Source organism: Corella eumyota, chromosome 7 (assembly GCF_963082875.1).
Source record: "Corella eumyota chromosome 7, kaCorEumy4.1, whole genome shotgun sequence".
In the NCBI taxonomy this organism is placed as follows: domain Eukaryota; kingdom Metazoa; phylum Chordata; class Ascidiacea; order Phlebobranchia; family Corellidae; genus Corella; species Corella eumyota.
Window position 1 is genome coordinate 9,608,335 of NC_137496.1, and position 27,263 is coordinate 9,635,597.

At 31.8% G+C, this 27,263-nt stretch overlaps 2 protein-coding genes across 4 annotated transcripts in view; both read left to right on the top strand.

Annotated features, from left to right (window-relative positions):
• Nucleotides 1–1,225: 1,225 nt before the first annotated feature.
• LOC145760313 (uncharacterized) lies at nucleotides 1,226–11,485 on the top strand. The gene is made up of 16 exons (XM_082574179.1): nucleotides 1,226–1,332; nucleotides 2,231–2,319; nucleotides 2,371–2,530; nucleotides 3,325–3,525; nucleotides 4,065–4,178; nucleotides 4,618–4,680; nucleotides 5,557–5,703; nucleotides 6,110–6,362; nucleotides 6,724–6,855; nucleotides 7,186–7,338; nucleotides 7,914–8,064; nucleotides 8,454–8,593; nucleotides 8,926–9,109; nucleotides 9,828–10,008; nucleotides 10,088–10,302; nucleotides 10,965–11,485. The coding sequence occupies exons 1-16, from the start codon at nucleotides 1,226–1,228 to the stop codon at nucleotides 11,252–11,254; spliced, it is 2,580 nt and encodes an 859-aa protein (XP_082430305.1). The 3' UTR covers nucleotides 11,255–11,485.
• A 2,230-nt stretch (nucleotides 11,486–13,715) lies between these two features.
• Nucleotides 13,716–27,263, top strand: part of LOC145759980 (putative E3 ubiquitin-protein ligase HERC1) — a 75,891-nt gene continuing 62,343 nt past the window's right edge. For all 3 annotated transcript variants that reach the window (XM_082573838.1, XM_082573840.1, XM_082573841.1), the window contains exons 1-15: nucleotides 13,716–14,056; nucleotides 14,626–14,760; nucleotides 15,391–15,493; nucleotides 16,766–16,950; nucleotides 17,610–17,784; nucleotides 18,254–18,327; nucleotides 18,815–18,951; nucleotides 19,765–19,888; nucleotides 20,839–21,010; nucleotides 22,534–22,673; nucleotides 23,526–23,687; nucleotides 24,204–24,319; nucleotides 24,715–24,805; nucleotides 25,930–26,074; nucleotides 26,187–26,358. In XM_082573838.1, coding sequence (XP_082429964.1) covers nucleotides 13,787–14,056; nucleotides 14,626–14,760; nucleotides 15,391–15,493; nucleotides 16,766–16,950; nucleotides 17,610–17,784; nucleotides 18,254–18,327; nucleotides 18,815–18,951; nucleotides 19,765–19,888; nucleotides 20,839–21,010; nucleotides 22,534–22,673; nucleotides 23,526–23,687; nucleotides 24,204–24,319; nucleotides 24,715–24,805; nucleotides 25,930–26,074; nucleotides 26,187–26,358 — 2,201 coding nt within the window. In that variant the 5' untranslated portion in view covers nucleotides 13,716–13,786. The remainder of the gene's footprint in view (nucleotides 14,057–14,625; nucleotides 14,761–15,390; nucleotides 15,494–16,765; nucleotides 16,951–17,609; nucleotides 17,785–18,253; nucleotides 18,328–18,814; nucleotides 18,952–19,764; nucleotides 19,889–20,838; nucleotides 21,011–22,533; nucleotides 22,674–23,525; nucleotides 23,688–24,203; nucleotides 24,320–24,714; nucleotides 24,806–25,929; nucleotides 26,075–26,186; nucleotides 26,359–27,263) is intronic.

Below are 27,263 nucleotides of genomic sequence, written 5' to 3' on the forward strand. Positions count from 1 at the left end.
TAAAAATTGTAGGTACATTTTTACTTTTACATATTGACTGTCGTAGAGCCCCTTTTATAACGATTTAGTCAAAAGTTATATATATATATATATATATATATATATATGTAATTTTTTGTATGTATCTTTATCCTCGATGTGGGAAGGTCGAATGTGCGACTTCAACATAGAGTAACATCAGTTACTCCGACCCAGTCTCGAGTTGCCTTTGGCAGTTTAGGATATTATGAATTATAATTGCCTGATAATTATACTGGTGCTTAAGTGCTGGCTCAGCAGGAGTTTATACCGTTTATAGCGCCTTACTAAAGGGCGCTACAGCATGAAATCAGTGGGGATTGAACCCACGACCTCATGTGTGGTGTAGCAAGTGTTCTTACCACTACACCACGCTGCCAACATCAGTTCGTCCGACCCAGTTTCGAGTTGCCTGTGGCAGTTTGCTATATTATAGAATAAAATTACCCGATAATTAAGCTGCTGATCAGGTGCTAGCTCAGCAGGTGTAAATGGCGCTACAGCATGGAATCACTGGGGATCGAACCCACGACCTCATGTAGTGTAAAAAGTGTTCTAACCACTACATTACGCTGCCGGCTATGTAAAAAAAAGTTGTTATGATAAGCCGACTACGGTTGGGTAGTGTTAATAACGTTCTTTAAAAGCCATTACATAAAAGGATTTTAAATTTTCATATTATTAATTTAGTTTATTTTAAACTTAATTTAGACTGTTTTTAGTTTAAACATGTATGGATTCGTGTGACGATTTGCTGTACCTTTACTTTAAATTAATAAAAATCGTTTTTAAAGAAATTGTTAAATACATTTAAATAAAAATAATTAAAAATTGTTTTAAAATGTTATTTGTTAGTGTAATATTTAATTTTTGTCAATGCACTTTACTTAAACAGGATGTTGACAATATATCACAAGCAACATTTAATTTAAATAAATAAGCCTATGTTACATATATAGTCTATATTCAATTCAAGTCATTTTTGACAAATGATTTATTTAATATGTTAATATACAGGTAGTGCAGTAATCGTATAATTTATTACATAAATAAACCATAACATAGATATAATGACAATATGTGCAAGTGTCTAGGGAGTTAGAAAAAGTTGCTTTAGAGTTGCTTGCTTATTTTGAAAACAAAAATTGTACCTAAACTATAAGGTTTAAAATTAAATTTGAATTTTTTGTTATGTTAAAGTTTAAAAATGAACTACTACTTGGTTATTGCTCTTTTGACACTTGGATGGAAAGTTTATGGAAGTGATTACTATGGTTATTTTGACTTTGATTATAGTAAATTTGACTTTTCGAAGTATGAATTTAATGGTTGAGTTTCAATTTTATAAAAAGTTAATATTCAAAATTTTTTATTTTTAATCCGCTTTTATATTTAACTTTTTACGCATTAACGAAATTTGGGCAGCGCGGTGTAGCACACGGCAGCGTGATGTAGTTGTAAGAACACTTTCTACACCACCACCGGGTTGTGGGTTAAATTCCCACTGCTTCTATTCTGTAGCGCCCTTGAGTAAGACGCTATAAACGGTATAAACTACTGCTGAGCCAGCACTTAATCAGCAGCATAATTATCGGGAAATTATATTCTATATAATATCCCAAACTGCTAAAGGCAATTCGAGATTGGGTCAGATTAACAAATGTTACGTTGCTATGTGTTTAGGTTGCGCATTCGACTTCCCACGTCGAGGATAAACATATATACAAAAAAAAAACTTTTTTATATTAAAATTTTTCACGCATTAATGAAATTTTGGCAGCGTGGTGTAGCACACAGCAGCGTGGTGTGGCGGTAAGAACACTTGCTAAACCACCTTGGGGTTGTGAGTTAAATTCCCACTAATCTCAATCTGTAGCGCTCTTGAGTGAAGCGCTATAAACGGTACAAACTCCTGCTGAGCCAACACTTAATCAGCAGCATAATTACCGGCAACTAATATTTATAATATCCCAAACTGTCACAGGCAACTCGAGACTGGGTCGGAGTAACTAATGTTACTCTATGTTTAGGTTGCACATTCGACCTTCTTATATCGAGGATAAAGATATATACAAAAAAAATTAATAAAGGAAAAATTTCAAAATCAAATTCATGAATAAAAAAAGCAAAAAACAGACGTTACTTCAGTACCAAAATATGCACAATAATCTAGAACGGTAATTTGTATTACACCCTTTTAATTTTAATACAGGTTTTCTGATTATGAAACCCTTGATGAATATTCAAATCTTCACCCAGAATTATTTTTTGAATGTCCATATCGATCTGATGCATTTTTCTGTAAGAGAGGCCCAAACAAAACAATTTGTTTGCGAAACCAAATATACAAAGGCTTTGATCGAACATGTTGTATAAGTTCCTATGATCGAGGGTTTCAATGCTCAAGTAACTACCCATACTTCTTACCCCAAATTCTGTTGTATGATTTTATTGCCGACTGTCAAAACGGAGAAGATTTGTGTTTTAACAAAGAAGAAAATGTAAACACTAGGTAAATATAATTTTTATTACTTATGTTTTTAGCATGTCAGTAATGGTAACAATTATTTGGCAGCATGGTGTAGTGATCAGACTACTTTCTACACTACATGAGGTCCTGGGTTTGATCCCCACTGATCTTTTGCTGTTGGGCCCTTAAGTAAGGCGCTAGAAACGGTACGATCTCCTGCTAAGCCAGCACTTAATCAGCAGCATGAATATCGGGCGATTATAATCTATAATATCCCAAATTGCCAAAGACTACTCAAGACTGGGTTCGAAGTAACAATTGTTACTCTATGTTTAGGTCGCGAAGTTAACCTTTCCACATCGAGGATAATTTTATATAAAAAAGAAGTAAAAATAATATTTTCAATATCATGGTTTAAAAAATCATAATTTTTTAAATTTGTGTTGCAATGGTTGTAGAAAGGGCTTCTTACCAAATTGTAAATTGTGCAATTTATTGTGAAAAAATTATTTGCTTTTTTTTGTATATATTTTTATCCTCGATGTTGGAAAGTCGAATGTGCGACTTTCACAAAGAGTAACATCAGTTACTCCGACCTAGTCTCGAGTTGCCTGTGGCAGTTTCGAATATTGTAGATTACAATTGCTTGATAATTATACTGCTGATTAAGTGCTGGCTCAGCAGGAGTTCATACCGTTTATTGTGCCTTACTCAAGGGTGCTACAGCATAAGATCAGTTGGGATTGAACCCACAATTTTATGTGTGGTGTAGCAAGTGTTCTTACCACTACACCACGCTGCCGGTATATTTTTCGTTTAATGTAGGTATCTTTTAGCTTTGTTCAAATAAAAAGTTTGGTGTTAAACGAAACTGCTTGTTGGAAATGCTTTGATTCCACTTTAATCAAAAAGAAAAGTGTTTGTGATGGAAAAATCGATTGTCCAGATTTATCGGATGAATGTCTTTGCCAAAATCAACCGAAAATGTTCACAGAATTATGCAAACATATCACATCGTTTACATCAACATCTACCAGGTATTATGTAGTTAAAATTTTATGTAAAAGGTTTAGAATTCTGTTTAAAAAATTTTAAACTATATAAAACTTTAATACCCATATTAATGTTCAATTGTTATAAATATATATATTTCTTTTTGTATATATTATTATTTTTGATGTAGGAAAGTCAAATGCGCGACTTAAACATAGAGTAGCATCAGTTACTCCGACTCAGTCTCGAGTTGCCTGTGGCAGTTTGGGATATTATATAGATTATAATTGCCCAGTAATTATGCTGCTGATTAAGTGCTGTCTCAGCAGGAGTTCATACCGTTTATAGCGCCTTACTCAAAAGCGCTACAGCATGAGATCAGTGGGGATTGAACCCACGACCTAATAAATGGTGTAGCAAGTGTTCCTACCACAACCCCATGGTGCTGGATATATTCTGGCAATATCACATAACCAATTTTACGAAAAGAAATTCAAAATTTTTAACATTTGTGAACCCAGAACATCATGTTGCATTTAAAACCTGACTGAAAGTATTTTAATATTTTTGTTATTTTTTACAGTATAAAAAACAACATCTGTAAAGCTGGGGAAATCGTATGTGATAATACAACTTGTGTGAACAAAACAAGTGTTTGTAATGGGTATGTGGATTGTGAAAATCAAATGGATGAAAAGTAATTTATTTTTTTACAGTATTTTTTTAATATATCTTTATCCCTGATGTGGAAAGGTCGACTTCACGACCTAAACATACAGTAACATCGTTACCCTGACTCAGTCTTGAGTTAAGTTTTGCCAGTTTGGGATATTATTGCCCGATAATTAAGCTACTAATTAAGTGTTGGCTCAGGAGGAGTTTATATATGGGCTCGATCCCCGCTGCTTTTATAGTGTAGTGCCCTTGTATAAGGCAACTTAAGACTTGGACGGGGTAACTAATGTTACTTTATGTCTAAGCTGTGAAGTCAGCCTTCCCACATCAAGGACAAATTTATATAAAAACAAAAAACATGATTGTATAAACCACATGTAAGATACAAAACATTATAATATCTATTTGTTTCAAAACTTTTAGTTTTTTTTTAATTTGATTACTTTTTATGCTATGTTTAGTCCTCAGTTTTGCCATTCTCCGATATTGTGTACTGAAGCTTCAAAACAAGGACAAAAGTGCAGGTGGAGTTTTTATTAAGTGTTTAGCAAATTTAATAAATTTGTGAATTTTGAGACTTAAACTATCTTTTCTTCTTTTTTTGTTGTATATACATTTATTCTCGATGTGGAAAGTTTGGGTAACTATGCTGCTGATTAAGTGCTGGCTCAGCAGGAGTTTAAACCATTTATAACGCCTTACTTAAGCAGTGGGGATTGAACCAACGACCTCATGGTGGTTTGGCAAGTGTTTTTACCACGGATTTTTTATTAAAAGGTAAAAAAAACAGCAGGTGGTGTATTAGTTAGAACACTACTACATTACATAAGGTCCTGGGTTCTATCCCCAATGTTCTCATGCTAAGCCAGCATTAAATTATCAGACAATTATAATCTATAATATCCAAAACTGCCAAAGGCAATTCATGACTAGTTTGGGGTAACTAATGTTACTCTATGTTTAGGTTGTGAAGTCGATCTTTCCACATTAAGGATAAAGATATATTTTAAAAAAATTAGTAAAGTCAAACTTAAGATAAAAACAAGAATTATTCATTAAAAAGGTAAAATAAAACAATTTCAACCGGCAGCGTGGTGTAACGGTAAGAACACTTGTTACACCACACATGAGGTCGTGGGTCCAATCCTCACTGATCTCATGCTGTAGCGCCCTTGAGTAAGGCGCTATAAACAGTATAAACCCCTGCCAAGCCAGCACTTAATCAGCAGCATAATTACCGGGCATTTATAGTCTCTATAATATCCCAAACTACCACAGGCAACTTGAGACTGGGTCGGAGTAACTTATGTTACTCTATGTTTAAGTCGCGCAATCGACTTTTCCACATCAAGGATAAATATATATACAAAAAAAAGTAAAATAAAACAATTTGGTTGTAGGTGTGAAAGTAACTCTAAATGTGTCGTTGAAATTGGTACATTCTGCGATGGTTTTCCAAATTGCGCTCCCTATGATGACGAATGCAGTCCCCAATGTTATAGAAATATACAACATTTAAATCAGTGCTCTATAGATGATTCGTTCGGGTAAAATTATGGTCGTTATAAAACTACACTTTTATTTTTTATCCTATAAATAATGTACAAAAATAATGTTATATTTTTAAAATCTGATTTTATCTTGTGTGGTGTAGTGCATCGGCAGCGTGGTGTAGTGGTAAGAACACTTGCTACATCACACATGAGGTTGTGGGTTTAATTCCCAGAGATCTTATGCTGTAGCGCCCTTGAGTAAGGCGCTATAAACGGTATGAACTCCTGCTGAGCCAGCATTTAATTAGCAGCATAATAATCAGGCAATTATAATCTATATTATCCCAAACTGCCACAGGCAACTTAAGACTGGGTCGGAGTTACTAATGATACTCTATGTTTAAGTCGCGCATTCGACTTTTCCACATCGAGAATAAAAATATAAAAAACATTTTTTTAGTGACTTTGGTTTCCATCCTGATAATATTAAGTATTGTAATATATCTTCAATTACATACAATCAAACTAATTGTTGCGTGGTCCTTCAGAAATACCGTTTAGCAAAATGTTGCAATGGAAAAATAGAGTTTGGAAATAAATTTGCGAATTACTTGGGTTTAAAAGATTTTGGTTACTATCATCCATCAGATGATGAAAATTTAAAATTGTGCCATGAGAGAAAACGTTTTTTTTGTCAGACAAATAATGGAAGGGTAAGCCTTTTTTTGTATAAATTATATTTGATGTGGAAAGGTCGACTTCACGACCTTAACATAGATTAACTACCGTTGCTCTCACCCAGTCTCAAGTTGGTATGGCAGTTTGGAATATTATAAAATATAATTGGCTGATAATTTTGCTGCTGATTAAGTGCTAGCTCAGTTGGAGTTCATCAGGTTTATTCTGCCTTAGTAGAAGGGCGCTACAGCATGAAAGCATTGGGGATTGAACCTAAGACCTTAAAAAATGTAGTGGTGTAAATGCTCTGACCACTACACCAGGCTGCCAGTGATTTTATATGATCAAATATGTCGAAATTCTGAGACCTCATGGTATAAGACATTTTTTTTGTAGGTGTCTATTAGTCAACAAGAAGTTTGCGATGGAATAATAAACTGTGTTAATCAATCTGATGAAATAAGTTGCACCAATGATGGCAGATTTTATTGTGAAAATAAAATTCCATTGTTTGTACCAAGACAAAAAGTTAGTTTAATAACTTAAATTTATTGAGTAAATCTTTTTTTTGATTATATATATATCTTAATTCTCGATGTGGGAAGGTCAACTTCTTAACCGGCAGCGTGGAGTAAAATATGGTCTTAAACTGACATTTTACGCGGCAATTTCGTCACCGACCGCCCAGCGTTTTTTGCAGGCTGAACCTTCTGGCCGAAGCTTTTCACGGCCGAAGCTTCTGGTCCCCGTTCTGACCACTACACCATGCTGCCGGTAGTTTACGTCAGTCTTCCAATCTGTCTTCAAAACCCACTTTTTCTAGTTATGTTGATTAAATAATAAGTTGTAATTAAACAGGTAGGGAACGGTGTTTTTGACTGTAAAGATGGAACAGATGAATGCCCTTCAAAACAAGATATCATTTCATCAACACAAAATCTTATCGGAAATAATATTTTAAGATATTTTGGAATTTGGTTTATGGGAATTTTTGCTATCTGTGGAAATTTGGTAAAACCTTTTGAACAAGAATACTTTTTAATTTTTACTGATTTTTTTATTCCTAATGCCACATTTTTTTTATTTTTTTTTTGGTTTTTCGCGCATTGATAAAAGTAAATAATAAATACGATAAACAATTAATATTACAACAATGCGACGGGAAAAAATAACTTTAATGATTTAAAAATCAATTTAATGATTTAAAACATGCCAAAAGTATTAATGTTTACAAAAAGATTTTAAGTATGTTATGGCATGGTCACCAAACCCCGGCCATATGTTATAATGTTAATGCGGCATTGTGCAACCGGCAGCTTAATGCATTGGTTAGAACACTTGCCTTTACTACATCAGGCCCTGGGTTCAATCCCAGTTGCTCTCATGGTCTTGAGTAGGGCTTTATAAAGAGTATGAACTTCTGGTAACCAAATACTTAATCAGCAGGCAAGGCAATTATAATTTATATTATCCCAAACTGCCAAAGGCACCTCAAGACTGGGTCTGGGGGACTGATGTTACTCTATGTTTAGGTCACAAAGTAAACCTTTCCACATTAAGAATAAATACATATAAAAAAAATTTAGGCTGTAATTGGCGAAATCATAAAGAGTATAAGAAATGAAGCATCTAAATCTATATCTGCAAACGAAATATTTGTTATAAACTTGGCAGTTGCTGATTTTCTTATGGGATTATATTTAGTATGTCTCGCCATTGTTGGGGTGTATTATCAAGGTATGTAGGTGAATAACCGGCAGCGTGGTGTAGTGGTAAGAATACTTGCTACACCACACATGAGGTCGTGGGTTTAATCCCCACTGATATCATGCTGTAACGCCCTTGAGTAAGGCGCTATAAACGGTATAAACTCCTGCTGAGCCAGCACTTAATCAGCAGTATAATTATTGGACAATTATAGTCTATAATATCCCAAACTGCCACAGGCAACTCGAGACTGGGTCGGAGTAATTTATGTTACTCTATGTTTAAGTTGCGCATTCGACTTTCCCACATCGAGGATAAAGATATATACAAGAAAATAAACAAAAAATCATATATTACTTAGTTAAACAGAATTTTTTTACAACTTTACTTATTTTAAAGCAAGTTTTATAATTCTTTAGATCGATATTGTGCATATAGTCGAATATGGAGATCTAGCACCTTGTGTACTGTCTTGGGTACTCTTATTGTGTTGTCAAGCGAGACTTCAGTAGTTACAATGGCTTTATTGACATCCTATCGTCTTTTTTGTATTTTAAAGGTAAATCGTAACAAAAGGGGAAGTTCTTTTTATATATCTCTATCCTAGATGTGGAAAGGTCGACTTTCGACCTACCTAAACCTAGTGTAGCCTCAGTTACCCAGACCCAGTCTCGAGTCGACTTTGGCAGTTTAATATTATAGATAATAATTGCTTGATAATTAAGCTGCTGATTAAGTGTCGGCTTAGCAGGAGTTCATACTGTCGTCTACAGCATGAGGACAGTGGGGATCGAACCCCAGACTTCATGTACTGTAGCAAGTGTTCTGACCACTACAACACCATGCAGGCAATAAATTGAAATTATCAGACTAAAAAAAACATTTTTTTAGCCTTTTGCATCTCTGCATTTTCCTAAAACAAGACATGTAGTTGTTGCAGTTTTGTTGACTTGGTGTTTTTCTGCTGTGCTTGCATTTATACCACTTGCGAATGCCTTTCAAACCATGTTTACTCCAGAAGTTAATTTCCGTACTAAAAGTCCTTTCTTTAACTCAACTGAAGTTGGGTTTAAAGGTCAAGTTTAAAACATTTTTGTTTTTTTATTTATTTTTAAATATAAAATTTTTCAAATTTATTCCTAATGTTTTTTTGTATATATCTTCATCTTCGATATGGAAAGGTCGAATGTGCGACCTAAACTTTAACCGGTAGCGTGGTGTTGTGATTAGAACACTTGCTACACCACACATGAGGTGATGGGTTCAATGCCCACTGATCTCATGCTGTAGCGTCCTTGAGTAAGGCGCTATAAACGGTATAAACTCCTGCTGAGCCAGCACTTAATCAGCAGTATAACTATCGGCCAATTATAATCTATAATATCCCAAACTGCCACAGGCAACTCGAGACTGGGTCGGAGTAACTTATGTTACTTTATGTTTAAGTTGCACATTCGACTTTCCCACATCGAGGATAAATTTTTATACAAAAAAAATAAATAAAAAATAAAGTAACATCATTTACCCCGACCCTGTCTTAAATTCTTTGTGGCACATTAGAATATTATAGATTACCTTATTATTAAGCTGCTGATTAAGTGCTGGCTCGGCAGGATTTTATTTCGTTAATGGCACCTTTCTTAAGAACGCTACAGCATGAGATCACTGGGAATTAAACCCAAGAAATTGTACTGACCACTACACCAAGCTGACAGTGTGAACCCTAACTTAGTTTAAAGTTCATTTTTTAGTTAAAATATCAACTTTTTGTAACATTAATGTAATTGATTTAGATTATCAAAACTTTCTTATTCTTCGAACTAAAATTTACCCTGCAAATGTAACTGAAGAATATTTAAACTTATCGCCTTTGATTATTGATCAAATTAAGTTTGCAAAAACATGGTCAGAATTACAAGACATTCAAATAAAGAGGTTTCCAGATTTATCCTTACAAATATCAAAGTATTTTGGGTAGGTTTTACAAAAAAAAAACATGTAATAATTCTGGAAAAAAAAAACATTTAAAATTATTATTAATTTTTTTTTTTAGATATTATAGCTCTCAAAGTGTGTGTATGCCGAAGATTTTTGTAACTAAACAAGATCTTTCTTGGCAGTTTTCCATTGCTGTTATGACTTTCAACTTTGCAACCTTTTTTTACATTTTTGTTGCTTATGTTGTAATTTACAAACATTCACAAGGAAGCAGGAACCTACAACTTACAAATGATAATGCTATTGCTCAAAGGGAATTAAAAAAAAGAAGTAAGTAATATACCGGCAGCGTTGTGTAGTGGTAAGAACACTTGCTACTCCATGCATAAGGTGATGGGTTCAATCCCCACTGATCTTATGCTGTAGCGCCCTTGAGTAAGGCGCTATAAACGTTATGAGCTCCTGCTGAGCTAGCACTTAATCAGCAGCTTAATTATTGCTCAATTACAATCAATAATATTTTAACTGCCAAAGGCAACTCGAGACTGAGTTGGAGTAACGTTTGTTAATCTATGTTTAGGTTGTAAAGTTTTTTTTTGTATATATCTTTATTCTCAATGTGGGAAAGTCAAATGTGCGACTTAAACATAGGGTAACATCAGTTACTCTGACCCAGTCTCGAGTTGCCTGTGGCAGCTTGGGATATTTTAGATTATAATTGAGCGATAATTATACTGCTGATTGAGTGCTGGCTCAGCAGGAGTTCATACCGTTTATAGCGCCTTACTCAAGGGCGCTACAGCGTGAGATTAGTGGGGATTGAACCCACGACCTCATGTTTGGTATAGCAAGTGTTCTTACCACTACACCACGCAGCCAGTTAAAGTTGACTTTTCACATCAAGAATAAAGATATATACAAAAAATAATACTGTGCATTTATTACACAATATTTAAATAGTATTCACTAACGAAATTTATATTTATTTTTAGTCATGCAAAAGAAGATTATGAGATTGGTGTTCACAGATTTTTGTTGTTGGGTTCCTATTTGTATTATGGCTTTCTTAAAAATCTCAGGAGTTTACATTTCTGATTCTGCTTATGCGTTTTCTGCTATTATTCTCTATCCAATTAACAGCTCACTTAACCCACTTTTGTACTCAAATGTGCTAGACAAAGCTTGGGCCAGAATCAAATTGATTTTTGCTAGAACGAATAAACAAAATAACAATCAAGAAAGGTCAAATCCAAGGAACAACACAAATGAAACCAAACTTTGAAAGTGTAAATGCAAAGTGTTGGATGTGGTGTGATGTTTGTATATATATTTATATTGTTGTCATTTTTTCTTCAGTAATAATATTAATGAGATATTTTTGTTTAATTTATTTCTAATGTTGTATATGTGTTTATAAATACTAGGAGATCCCACCCTATAGTCGAAATTTAAACTGTTGTAATATGGTCACAACTCTCAACTTATATGTGACTGCGATGAAAAACCTGCACACCACAAACAACATTTTTATATATTTTGTAGGCCTATAAATTGGACATATATTATACAAATTTGTACTTGGGTGCAGAAATATTTGTAAAAGTAATATGATTATGGTCTTTTTATATATTTTAGCAATTTTTATTGAATTTTGTGTTAAATATTTTGGTACTTAATATTCTGTGTGTTTTAAAAGATTTTTAGAATTAAATAATTTCTTAAAAACCACACTTAAAAAATGAATTTAAAAATATGGAAGAAAAATTGTTTAAGCTTAGCTATTATTAAACTAAAATAATAAATATAATCAGACAAAACAACCGGTAGCAACTAATTATTTCATTACCCCGTAGATAAGTAGGGGGGCACTTAATTATAAGATAAAGGGTGTAGTGATTAAAACACTTTGTTTCAATACTGGTGCTTTGGTGCTTATGGGTTAGGTAATACAAGAATATAAAATTCTTAATTTTTTGCTAACTGCAAAATTTTTTAGATAGCGTTCATAATAAAAAAACCCTACATACGATCCCGCTTTACTCAAAGGTGCTTTAGCATAAGGAAAGCGGGGATCGAATCTTTGCCTCAAAACATGAGGTTCTGGGTTCGATCACCACTGCCTCATGCTGTAGGGTTCTTAAGTAAGGTGCTATAATTGGCATAAACTCCCTTTAGGCTCAAAAGCTTAGTTATTAGGGTGTTAAAATTTATAGTTGCCAAAGGGAAATTATAAATAATCCTTTTAATCAAATTATATTGTTTTTTTTTAATTTTAGAATTTATGTTTATAAAGTAATTTTATTTTTGAGACTATTTAAGTTTTTAAAATCGAAAATATTTAAATTTTAATCAGCTTAACTAAACATTTTGCGTTTTAGCTATACGTGAACGCCGGGCTTTTTTTCTACTAAAATTTTACGACAGTTGCCATTAATAAGACCTGGAAAAACAAAAAATATTTTTTTCCGGTTCCAATAAAATGGGACCGACCGCAACCGAAGGAGCCCAAAGTACCGAACTGTTTTTTTTGCAAAACAAAAACAAAACGAACGACTGGCTACAGCAACAATAATATACCTTTAACTTAATGCGTAATAATTTGCATCATCAAGGCAAGGTGCGGTCAGGCAATTAGTAAAAAGGCAAAGCACTGTTGTACTGTACCTGTGGGTTATTTTATAGCTTAGTTATGGGTGGTAGTGTAAGAAGTCAAGTATTTTAGAAAGAATTAAAAAAATCTTCTTATTAATGTTTGGATTATAAATTTCATTATTTAAGAAATCGAAAACACATTTTTCAATGTCAGATGGTTTAGTTTATGTGCAATTAAAATATTTCTTTATTTTCGATGTAGAAAGGTCGACTTTACAACCTAACCATTAACTTGGGTTTGGTGACCATGCCAGCATGTTTTAAATCATTAAATTGATTTTGTCATTTTTTCCAGTTGCATTGTTGTAATATTAATTGTATATCGTATTTATTATTTACTTTTATCAATGTGCGAAAAACCAAAAAAAAAAAAAAAAAATAACATCAATTATCCCAACCCAGTCTCGAGTGGCCTGTGGCAGTTTGGGATATTATAGATTATTATTGCCCAAATAGTTAAGCTGCTAATTAAGTGCTAACTCAGCAGTAGTTCAAATCGATTATAGCAGCTTACTCAAGGGACTACAGCATGAAAGCAGCTGGGATTGAACCTAGCACCTTATGTACTGTAGCAAATCACGCTTTGTGTTAAAAAATTTTTTTACCAACTTTTTATTCTTATTGCAATTTGTTAATTTTTAGAATAATACTAAAGTTGAAAATACAGGAATACGGAATTAATAAAAATGTTAACAACAATTTATGACATGCATTTACCTTAATTGTTGATTTAAAATCGACTATAAAAGTCGAAGGACAATATGAAGTAAAAAAAACGGCCACATGAGGTTATCCTAACTGCGCTCATGCTGAGCACCCTTGAGTGAGGCACTATAAACGGGATAAACTTCTGCTAAGCCAGCACTTAATTAGCAGCATAATTATCGGGCAATTATAATCTATAATATTTTAAACTGCTAAAGGCAACTTGAAACTGGGTCGGAATAACCGACAGTAAAATTATACAAGAAAAAAGTGTGAAAAATATAAAATTTCTTTTCGCGCATTCTGGGATTTTTGTTACCATTTATGTATGATTTGGTACCTTTCATTTTTTAATATTATTAAATTTTTTTTGAATTCAGATTCAAGCCATTTTTGTTTGTTAAAATGCTGATTTCTGTCTTGTTTGTTTACAAAAAAATTAAAAAAAACTAACGATATGGACAACTTATCAACCAAGCTGCAATGGCTGGATTATTTAAACTCAAATTGGGATTACATTCAACTTAAAGAAGATAGCTTAAAGTTAATATTTACACGAAATGGGGTGAACCAGCTGTACGAGCAATTATTACATCACAAGGAAATTATTTATGTTTCAAATTCCGATGATTCTGTTGATCCAGAAATTAGTTTGCTGAACTTTCAGTCGGGGTGCCCTACCGTTGCTGAACAGGAACATTACTTAAAATCTTTGCAAAAAAAGCAGGTTTGTTTACTATTATTTTAGATAAGACAGTTTTGGTCGGCAGCGTGTTGTAGTGGTTAAAACACTTGGTTTCACCATATGAGAATTTTTTTATATATTTATTTATCCTCAATTTTAGGTGGTTAATTTTAAGACTTAAACATAAAGTAACATATGATATTCTGACCCAGTCTCAAGTTACTTTTTGCAATTTGGGATATTATAGATTTATAATTGTGTGATAATTGAGATGCTGATTAGGTGTTGGCTTAGCAGAAGTTTATACCCTTTATAGCGCCCTACTCAGGGGTGCTACAGTAGTAGAGCAGTGGGGATTGAACTCAAGACTTCATGTCTTCTGCTAATCTCAAAACCCATTGGCGTACTAATTATCGGGCATTTGTCATCTATATTATACTATTTTAAACTACAAAAGTCAACTTAAGACTGGGTCAGGGTAACAAATGTTACTCTACGTTTAGGCGATGAAGTCAACCTTATTACATCAAATATAAATAAATACAAAAAATAGAAATATGTTTTATTTTGTCAATAGATTAATGGTAACAATACTTTTGATTTATTTTTAGATGAGTTTAAGTTGTTCTAGCTGTGAGGATTCAATTTTTGGATTTTTTTTCAAGAAGCGACTTACAATTTTGCAAAGACTATTTTATGCTTGTGCCACCAAGTCTCATCAGCGCAAGGATGAAAAAAGATTATTGGTAAAAAAATCTAGAACTAAACATAAACAAATTTTTTGGCAATGTTGTGCAGCTGGTTTTTTTATTTTTTTTGTATATATCTTTATTCTTAATGTGAAAAGGCGAATGCGCAACCTAAACATAGAGTAACATCAGTTATGCTGACCCAGTCTCGTGTTGCCTTTAGAAGTTTAGGATATTATATAGATTATAATTGCCCAATAATTATGCTGCTGATTAAGTGCTGGGCCAGCAGGAGTTTATACTGTTTATAGCGCCTTACTCAAAGGCGCTACAGCATTAGAGCAGTGGGGATTGAACCAATGACATCATGGTGGTGTAGCAAGTGTAATACTATACCACGCTGGCGGTAGTTAAACTCATTTAGATTTTGGGTTTGATTCTTACTGCTTCCATGGTGTAAATAATTTTAAGTAAGGCTGGATAAATGGTTTGAGCTTCTGCTGAGCTAAAAACCAATTAGCAGATATTTAATATTATTTGGCAATAATATTGAAAACTACAAAGTAAATTTAAAACTGGGTCTGTGTAACAAATACCACTCCATGTTTAGACTATGGAGATTGTCTTTTTCACATTATGGATAAATATACAAAAAAAATATTTTCATTCAAAATTTTTTTTTTATAGGTTGAAAATACTAAAGATGTTGCAACCACAGATAACAATGGAAAGTCTTTTAAAAATGTGGAGCTTAATAAAATGGGGGGTTCTGAAGCACTTATTGAAATGGGTATGTATTTTTTTGCAACTCTGGAGTATAGTGTAGTGGTTAAAAGATTTGCTTTACTACACAAGGTCCTGGGTTTGATTTCCATTGCTTTTATATTGCAAGTGTGGCACTAAGAATAGTATGAACTTTTGCTGCTTCAAAAAAACAATTGGCAGATTAATTATCAGACAATTATATTTAACAATATCTCAAGCTGCCTTAGTCAATTTGGGACTGGGTTAGGGTAACAAATGTTATTCTATGTTAAGCCTGTGAAGTTGACTTACCTACATCAAGAATAAATATATACAAAAAAATACATAAAATAACAAAATAGAAAATGTTAAATTTTTAATGATTAAAATAGTTGATTCGTGTTTTAATAATTAGTTTACTAACATAATTTTTGACCAAAAATAAACAAGTTCAGTAGTCAACTGAATATATATACTTTATTCATCATTGATAAAAAAACAATATCTCTATGCATGCTTAATCTATAGACCTTTATAATATACACAAACTGCCATTTGTGGTGCTGTTAAATTACTACAGGCGTATATTAGTTGCGACTATATTACAACAATTAAAATGCAGTCTGTATGGTGGGCAATTAAAAATACAGCTAAAATTTCAGTTGGTTAAAATTAGAGTTGTATATTAGTAAATAAAATTCTTATCTGATAAATCAATTAGTTGTGTCAAATTAATAAATCTACGTTGACTGTTTAAGCCATTAACAGTTAAACTAAGCCATATTGTTCGTACACTTTTTAGGCAGTTGGCCAGTAACCATAATATCACTTATCTGATATTTGACTGAACTAATTTACCTTGCACCACAAATGGCAGTTTTATTTTTGAGGGTCTTTAACTTGAACATACAAATATATCGATTTAAACTTCATGATATATATATAAATTGTTACCATTACTGGCATTCAAAAATTAAAAAAAGATTCGGTAATGTGATATACCAGTCATGGCATCAAATTACAGGCCCATTGGTTTCGAATTTAAGCCCTGAGCCCGGCATTTACAAATAGCTCCAACATGTTACAACAGCACATTCTTTTTCAATAAAAATACAAAATCTATCACTTCAAAGCGATATAAAAAAGTTTGGTAGTGTAATATATTGGTCATGGCACCGTACTACTAGTCCAATGGTTTTGGGTTCAAGTCTTGCAAATGCCACAAAAGGTTAAAAACATATCCAACAGCACATCTTACAAAAACATAAAACCTATAACCTCAAAGAAAAAAAAATACAAAAAAAATTTTTTTTTTCAGGAGTCAGAACCGGTCTTCGCCTTCTTTTTACCCTAATCCGACACAGCTGGGAGCAACCCTCCTTGGCTTCCTCCATTTGCTCGGATGTTCTCCAGACAGCGTATGATGTTGTCTTCAATCTTCCTCCATTATCTCTAGCAGATGATAGCAGGATTTCTAGCATGGGTCTTGACTGTTTGCAACAAGTAATTTATTATTATTATTTTTTTTATATATTTATCTTCAATGTAAGAGGATCGGTGCGTGACCTTAACATAGAGTAAACATCAGTTACTCCCACCTAGTCTCGAGTTGCCTTTAGCAGTTTGGGATTTAAGGAAGATTATAATTGCCCAATAATTATGCTGCTGATTAAGTGCTGGCTCATCGGGGTTCATACCGTTTATAGTGCCTTACTCAAGGGTGCTACAGCATGAGATCAGTGGGAATTGAACCCCACGACCTCATAATGGTGTAGCAAGTGTTCTTACCACCAAACCACGCTTCCGATTTTTTGTTTTTGTTGTCTGAAAAATATGTTGTTTGGACAATTATATTTACTACATAAGGTCATGGGTTTGATCCCTACTGCTCTTATGCAGTAGCATCATTAAGTAAAGCGCTTTAAGCGGTGTGAACTCCTGCTGAGCCAACACTTAATTAGTAGAATAATTATCGACCTAATATAATATTTACTATTCCATACTGCCAAATTCAACTTAAGATTAGGTCAGGGTAACTGATTATGTTTACATCATAAATTTGACCTTTCCACATCGAGGATAAATAAATGTAAAAATAAACAATCCATGGGATCCATTTACTTTGTCGTTCTGTTACAATTTTAACTTATTATCTTATTTAGGTTTGTGACTTTCTTGTGAGCCTAGTTAAATTCGATTCCGGAGCCAATCCATCCGCTCGTCAAATTTCTTGCGAACTTTTACTGTTACTGGCTTGTCAACGTGGTTCTCTTAAACATATGTTGGACTGGGTTGATATGTCACTATCTCAAATCAACCAAAGCTCTTTGTGTAACGGTATATCTATATACATTTTAAATTAAAATATTTTAATTTAATTTGTTTAAAAATATAAGTGAACTTCTTGCAGAGCCAAAAATTGATTGGCAGATTAATTATTTGACAATTATAATTAATAGGGCAGAGTTGTGTAGTGGTCAGAAAACATAGCTTCACTACATTAGGTCCTAGGTTTAATCTTCACTGCTCTCATGCTGTAGCTCTTTTGAGTAGGCTCTATAAACGGTATAAACTTCTGCTAAGCCAGCAATTAATCAGCAGCTCAATTATCGAGCAATTATAATCTTTAATTTTAAACTGCCGAAGGCAACTTAAGACTGGGTCGGGATAACAAATGTTACTCTATGTTCAGGCCGTGAAGTCAGTCTTTCTACATTGTGAATAAATATATTTAAAACAGATTTTGTTGTTTATTAGTTTTTAAATTAAATTTTAAATTTATATAGTTTTTTGATATTTTTATTAGCACAAGATCATCGTGGAGCTATTGTTTCTAACAAACTAGTACAACATGTTTTACAAATGTGCTCACAATCTGATGTAAGTAATAGTTAATTTTTTTAACAAATTAACATGTTTTTTAATTTTTTTTGGGTATTTTTATGGGTAAAAATAAACCCCCAAAAAAATGTAAAAAAGAAAAAATGGATGTAGAACAAGAATTAGTTAATTGGTTGAAAAAAATTAGTTTTTGACAAATTTTTTGGTAATCAGTAATAGAGGTTAATGGACAAATTATATTTAATTTATAGGCCAAAAATTAAAAAAAACTGCCATTTGTGGTGAGCGGTTTAAATATTTTCATTACGAGAAAATCTAAAGTTGTTAAATTCTTGTTTTTTAAATCTGATTTTTGGCAATAGTTTTAATTTATTAGATTTTTAAGAATATTATTTTCTAAATTTTAATAAATTTTGTTTGGAGGGGTTATTGCGAATTTGACTTGACTATAATTTTATTAAAATACAATTTTTGAGCATATTTTTTTTCTAATTTAATAAAAAAGGGCATTTTTTAATCTTTTTAGAATAAAACGAAAGATGTAAGCGAAAATTTAGGAAAAGAATTTCAGTTAATAAACGAAACAGCGATGTTACTAATGCAAAAGTTGGTAAATCTATCCAGAGATTATGTGAAGTCCTGTACAGACATAGGTGCAGAAAGGTAAAAAATAAACTTTAAAATTGTGTTGGATTTAAACTGTATATATTTTCTCAGCATCAAAATTTTCAAAACATAAAATTTTGGCATGAGGTTTTTAACAAAAAAATTATTTATTTAATGCATAAATAATTTTTTTTTTGAGCAATAAATATTATAACAAATTACATATCGTACAATTTCATTAAGTTTATAATGTATAAAAACAGTTAGGTCACCTTAAGTCTAGGTCAAAGCTACAAAACCGGAAGCGTGGTGTAGTGGTAAGAACACTTGCTACACCATAGCGAGGTCGTGGGTTCAATCCCCACTGCTCTAATGCTGTAGAGCCCTTGAGTAAGGCAAGGCGCTTTAAACGGTATGAACTTCTGCTAAGCCAGCACTTAATTAGCAGTTAAATTAACGGGCAGTTATAATCTATAATATCCCAAACTGCCACAGGCAACTCGAGACTGGGTCGGAGTAACTAATGTTGCTCTATGTTTAAGTCGCACATTCGACTTTTCCACATCGAGAATAAAGATATATACAAAAAAAAATGTTACTCTATGTTTAGGTTGTAAAGTCGGCCTTTTTGCATTGGGATATCTATATATAATAAAGCTTAGTGACCGATTTTTATTTATATACATAAATATGTGTCCAATTTATAGGCCTTAAAAAATAAATAAAACTGCTATTTGTGGTGCGCAGGTAAATTATCTTGGGCAAATATTAGTTAAGGGTTTTGACTAAAATATGACAATTGACATGATGACTATAGGGCAAGCTATCAAATATGTATAAAAAATATATAAAAAAATTAAATTTTCGCAGAGTTGAAAATATCACTTCAGATGTTTTTGCATGGGGTAGTAATTCCTCACACCAGCTTGCTGAATGTGGCTCGGAAAAGATTCTACAGCCCAAAAAAGTGGAGAGTTTTGCAAATGCACAACTGGTAAATATTTTAATACTTTTTCTGCTATTTTTTAATATACTTTATTTTTTTAATATATTTTAATACTTTTTCTGCTATTTTTTTGCAATCATTTAATTCATGCAATTTATTCAATCAATGTTATTTATATATTCCATGTGCTGTATTTTAAAATTATTAATTTACAAACCTATAAACTCTGGCTTAAATTTACTTGCCTAGCTTATTCTCTCTTGTACTTTACGGTCCTAACTAATTTTCTCTCGTACTTTACAGTCCTAGCTAATTTTCTTTCTCATATTTTACAGTCCTAGCTAATTTTCTTTCTCATATTTTACAGTCCTAGCTAATTTTCTTTCTTATATTTTACGGTCCTAGCTTATTTTTTTTCTCATATTTTACAGTCTTAGCGTATTTTCTTTCTCATATTTTACGGTCCTAGCTAATTTTCATTCTCATATTTCACGATTCTAGTTAATTTTCTTTCTTATATTTTACAGGCCTAGCTAATTCTTTCTTATACTTTACAGTCCTTGCTAATTCTCTCTTGTACTTTACAGTCCTAGCTAATTTTCATTTTCATATATTTTACGGTCCTAGCTAATTTTTTTTTCATATTTTACGATCCTAGCTAATTCTCTTTCGTACTTTACAGTCCTAGCTAATTTTCTCTCTTGAGTAAGGCAAGGCGCTTTAAAGGCAAGGCGCTTTGAGTAAGGCAAGGCGCTTTGAGTAAGGCAAGGCGCTTTGAGTAAGGCAAGGCGCTTTATATTTAATGGTTGTGTTAACTCTTTTGCTTACTACGGTCCTAATTTTCTAAGTACCGTTAAGTAAGTAAAAAAAAAGTGATTTTCTAAGTACCGTTAAGTAAGTAAAAAAAAAGTGATTTTCTAAGTACGGTTAAGTAAAAGTAATTTAAAATATCTTGTTAACTAGAATCTTTTTTTTCAAACTAAATCACATTTTAAAAGGTTGAAGCTGGCCAATACTGTACTTTCGTTATTTTATCGTCCGGCCATGTGCACTCATGTGGAAAGGGCAGTTACGGTCGATTGGGTTTGGGTGATTCAAACAACCAATCAGCTTTAAAGGAAGTTAAGTTTGGAGCCAATCAGGTTGTTCGCAAAATTTCATCTTCCAAAGGTAGGAAAATAAATTATTTACCTCACAGTTTTTAAACAATTTTAGGATAAGAAAAATAAGAGATGTGAGAATCGTAAAAGTATCAGAAACTATATTTAACAAATTTTGCGATTATGAAATTCTAATTCTTTTTTTATTAGATAGATATTTATTATATAGTTAGGATTCAAATATATATATTTTTTTTGTATATATCTTTGTTCTCGATGTGGAAAAGTCGAATGCGCGACTTAAACATAGAGTAACATCAGTTACTCTGACCCAGTCTTAAGTTGCCTGTGGCAGTTTGAGATATTATAGATTATAATTCCACTGTAATTATGCTGCTGATCAAGTGCTGGCTCAGCAAGAGTTTATAGCGCCTTACTCAAGGGCATTACAGCATTAGATCAGTGGGGATTGGACCCACGACCTCATGTGTGGTGTAGCAAGTGTTCTTACCACTACACCATGCTGCCAGTACTACATCACTCTGCCGGTATATATATCACTCTGCCGGTATATATATATATAAATTTAGAGTATATGAAAAAAACCAAAGGTAATAATTTAATTTGAAAATCAAGTACACAAGTTCTTAAAATTGTGAACAAAAATAAATTATGTTATTAATTAAAAAAAATTAAAATATTCAAAATTAAACTTTTTAACAGTTTTAGGTATTAACCCTGGTTTTATGCATTTTTTTAAAACTATTTTAATAAAGTAAGACCTAGTTTAATTGCTAAGGTCCTCAGCATATGTTAAATTTAAAAATTAAATAACTTGAAATGTTATTCAAATAAGCAATAGTTGTTATCATTACAGTATTGTTTATCTTAATATTCGTTTATATTACTAAAAATCATGTTTTTATATAGAACAATTCATAAACCAAATTTAACGAAATGTCAACATTGTTTTGGTAAATTTAAGAGAATTTCCTAAAGAAAGGTTGGTTTACGTTAACTGTCCGTACCCAGACAAAACTGATAAACACTACGTACCTCCCAAATTTACTTATAGCTTGTACGTAACTCTCCTACGCACTAAGATTGTTGTGTTTTATCATCTGAATCTTCAAATATATATACCCTTACCCCAACCCTATCTAAGTTTGTTGTTAAAAAACATTGTACCTTTACAATGTGCGGATGTGTCCGCTATATAACAACACACTTCGTTGGGGGCCTGTCTGCTAATTAAAAAACTTAGATAGGGTTGGGGTAAGGGTATTTTTATTTGAAGACTAAGATGATGTCTGCAAAACAACTGTCGGTGTTCAGTTAAGTCGCAAACTTAAAACAATCTTGTTTGACGACTATTGTTTATCAACAAGCGTACTACTATATTCGCATAGGCTACATTGCGAGAGAGCTATCTCGTAAATATTACGTAACTTCTAAATTCACTGGTTTTGAGAACGTAACTTTTTTTTGTTGAGTTACAAACAGTTAACGTGAGCCGAAAGGTTTAGCTTAAAAGAATATTATTAAAAAAATGTCTCATTGGCAGTAAAATAGAAGTTTATATTTATTTTTTAGGTTCCGATGGTCATTCTTTTGCATTGAGCTCGGAAGGAAATATTTATTCTTGGGGTGACGGGGATTATGGAAAATTGGGTCATGGGTCAAGTTTAACCCAAAAATCCCCTAAAATTATTGAGGGACCCCTTCTACAAAGGGTTAGTTTTTTAAATAAATTATATTGATTTTTTTTTTTAATTTTTTGTTTTAGTTTATAAATTAACTGGATTTTAACTTAATCAAAATAATTTTGGTCCTTTAATTTTATAAGAAAATTCTAAAAAATTGAAAAAAATGGTTAAAATTTGATTTAAAAAAAGAAAAAAAAAAAATTGATTTTAAATTACTTAATATTTTAATAAAAATTTTTAACTTAATGCAATTTAAGCTTAAATAAATGAGTTTGTTTGTTCAATTTTGTCAATAAAAATTTCAACAATATTGATTTTACTAAATTAAAAACAATTGATTAAAAAAAAAATTTAGTTAAAAATTAAAAAAATACTTTTTTAAAGAATTCGATCAAACAAAATTTTTTGAGTTTAAAAAATAAATATGTTAAAATGTGTTACAGAGTTTTGTAATTTTGTAAGTGATGTATATAGCATGTTAGTATGGTTGACAAATAATGATAAAATGCCTTTAAAACCTTAAAAAAATGTCTGTAGTACCTACAATTTAATTTTCAAAAATACTGGAAAATGATTAACATAAAAAACCAGGTTACCATATTTTTTGTGTGACGTAGAAAGTACTAAGTAGCATAGTGAATGTATACAAGCTAGTACTTACTACGTCATCACAAACAGGGCTTCCCTTTTCTTTTTTTTTAATTAATTTAAATTTTTTTTTAAAAGTTGTACAACTCAAAAAGTAGGTGAAATCATTTAAAGGTAAAATTATTTTTGTGTTCAGTGACACCAACTTTATTAATTTTTGAGTATAAAAATATCGCTAATATATGACTTTAATCAAAAAAAAGTTTTTTTCATGAAGTCAAATTTTGTTAGGTTGTGACTTGTATATCTGCTGGTTATCGCCACTCTGCATGCGTAACAAAAGATGGTCAAGTATTCACATGGGGAGAAGGAGATTACGGTAGATTGGGATTAGGAGACAACACTAGCAAAAACGTGCCTACCCTTGTAAAAGAAATCACCAATGCCTTGGCTGTAAGATTTTTTAAAGATTTTTATTATTGAAGGTATTGTAAGGTATAGCAGCATGGTGCAGTGGTTAAAACACTTGGCTTTACAACACGAGGTCCTGGGTTTAATCCTAACTGTATTCATGTTGTAGCACTCTTGATTAAGGCTTTATAAATAAAATATACTTCTACGGCACCCCCCAAAAAATTGACATTCAATTCTTGGGCAATTACAATCTATAAAATCCCAAACTGCTAAAAGGCAACTCAAAACTGGGCCAAGGTAACAAATGTTGCTCTATGTTTAGGTTGTGCATTCGACCTTACCACATCGAAGTTAAATAATATACCAAAAAAATTATTTAAATAGCCAATTTTTAATTTTGTTCGTTTTACACAATTTTAGTCCAAAACATAATTTCTAATTAAATCGACTTACCAATTTATTTTAACTATTTACCAATTATTTAAAATATAATAAAATGGCTTTAACTGTTTTTTTATACTTACTCTTTTTACATGAAATAATTTTATTTTTTAGGTGGTGTGTGGAAGTTCTCATACTTTAGTGTTATCACAAGATCGTGCTACTGTTTGGAGTTTTGGCGCAGGTGATAATGGAAAGTTAGGTCATGGAGACACAGCTAGAGTTTATAGGTTTGTAAATTAAAAAAAAGATCTTTAGGGTTGCATTTTTTTGTATAATCTTTTATCCTTAATGTGGGAAAGTCGAGTGTGCGACCTAAATATAGAGAGAGTAACATCAGTTACTCCGATCCAGTCTCAAATTGTCATTAGCAGTTTAGAATATTATAGAATGTAATTGACCGGTAATTACACTGCTGATGAAGTGTTGGCTTAGCAGGAGTTTATACCCTTTATAGCCTTACTTAAGAGCACTACAGCATGAGAGCAGTGGGGATTGAACCAACGACCTAATGGTGGTGTAGCAAGTGTTCTTACCACTACACCACGCTGTCGATAATTTTAATATTTAAAAAAATTATAAATTGAAAATTGTACCTTATATATTTAACTTTTAAATCTAACAGGCCTCAAGTTATTGAAGAGTTGAGTGGAATTTTAGTGAGAAAACTTTGCGCGGGAAGCCAATATTCTTTAGCGCTTACTAATGCTGGCCAGGTAAAATAAAAATATTTTTTCGGATAAAAGAAAAAAATTGAAATAATTAATTATATTTGCATAATTTTTTGGTTGTTTGTAATTTATATATCATTGAAATTGGTTGACAATATATACATATATATGTAGGCTTATTTTATAGGCCTACAAAAAGTAAGAACACTTGGTTCACCACACATGAGGTCGTGGCTTCAATCCCCACTGATATCATGCTGTAGCGCCCTTGAGTAAGGCGCTATAAACGGTATATACTCCTGTCGAGCCAGCACTTAATCAGCAGTATAATTATAGGGCAATTACAGTCTCTATAACATCTCAAACTGCCACAGGCAACTCGAGACTGGATAGAGTAAGGATAAAGATATATACAAAAAAAATAAATAACTAAATAAATAAACAAAACTGCCATTTGTGGTGTGGCAGTAAATTTGCCGAAAAATATTTCTTGAGAGTTGTGACTATATTATGACAGTTAAAAATCTGACTGTAGGGCGGGTTATCGATTAGTTGTTTTTATTAGGGGTTAGATGATTTCTAACTAAGATTTGTCGTCTTTTTTTTGAAACAATACATTTTACTTAATAAACATATTTTCTTAAACTAAAATTTCGGAACGACTATTACCAAAAAAGTCAACTTTGTTTAAAAATTAAAGAGTATTTTCTAAAGGAGAGTTGTAGTAAAGGGGGTTAATAAAAATGTTTCATTGTTAATGGAGTAACAGAGCTAAACATTGCTTCAACATTTTTATAAAAATTTGTTATCGGTAATATATCATTAACTTTTTTTTACAATGTGTAGGTATCAGGTAACATTTCCAATGCTACATGAGGTCATGGGTTCGATCCCTATTGCTCTCATGCTGTATTATCCTTGAGTAAGGCGCTATAAACAGTATGAACTTTTGCTAAGCCAGCACTTAATCAGCAGCATAATTATCATGCAATTATAATCCATATTATCTTAAACTGCCAAAGGTAACTTGAGACTGGGTTGGGATAACAGTTGTTACTCTATGTTTAGATTGTCAAATCAACCTAAAGATTTATACAAAAAAAAGATCTGTTAATTTATTAATTTAAATTTGTATTTAACCTGTTAACGTATTATTAAATTTTTTGTAGATATATTCATGGGGTTGTGGGGCCTGTTTGGGGTGTGGTTCAGCAGATGTTACCCAAATGAAACCGAGTTTAATCGAAGAACTAGCTTTTACTAAAATGGTGGATTTGTGTTCGGGAGATGGACACTGTCTTGCACTTTCACATAGTAATATTTTTTTTGTTAATTTTTATTTTATTTTTAAATTTTTACCCTTCATAATTTTTTTGATTAGTTTTAGAAATTTTTGGTATTTAATTCATTTTTTTTTGATTGACAGCCAATGAAGTTTTTTCTTGGGGTAATAATGCTATGGGTCAATGTGGGTTAGGTCATACCACCAGTCCGATATCAACCCCCACCAAAATAACAACTTTATCGGGTTTAAACGTTCAACAAATCTCAGCTGGAACATCTCATAGCGTTGCCTGGACTGCTCTTCCACTTGACAGGTATTTTAAACAATTTATTTTGTATTTTATTGGTAAATTTTTATAGTTATAATTTTTTTGGGCATTTTAGCATTTTACTGGTTATTTTTTAGTATTTTGTTAGTATTTTAGTATTTTGATGGCATTTTAGTATATTACTGAAAAATTTAGTATTTTGTTGGCATTTTAGTATATTATTGACAAATTTTGGAATTTTGTTGGCATTTTAGTATTTTTCTGGTAAATTTTAGAATTTTGTTGGTATGTTAGTATGTTACTGGTAAATTTTAGTATTTTGTTTATTTTTTAGTATTTTACTGGTAAATTTTAGAATTTTGTTGGCATTTTAGTATGTTACTGGTAAATTTTAGTATTTTGTTTATTTTTTAGTATTTTTCTGGTAAATTTTAGAATTTTGTTGGCATTTTAGTATGTTACTGGTAAATTTTAGTATTTTGTTTATTTTTTAGTATTTTACTGGTAAATTTTAGTATTTTGTTGGTTTTTTTATGTTTTTCTGGTAAATTTTACTATTTTGTTGTTATTTTAGTATTTTACTGGTAATTTTTAGAATTTTGTTGGTATTTTAGTATGTTACTGGTAAATTTTGGTATTTTTTTGGCATTTTACTTTTTTTACTGGTAAATTTTGGAATTTTGATGGTATTTTAGTATGTTACTGGTAAATTTTGGTATTTTTTTGGCATTTTAGTATTTTTCTGGTAAATTTTAGAATTTTGTTGTTATTTTAAGATGTTACTGATAAATTTTGAATTTTGTTAGTATTTTAGTATATATGTTACTGGTAAATTTTAGTATTTTATTGGCGTTTTAGTAGTTTAATAGGAAATTTTAGTATTTTCTGTCAATTTTAGTATTTTTTTGTCAATTTTAGTATATTAATAGTAAATTTTTGTAATTAACTGA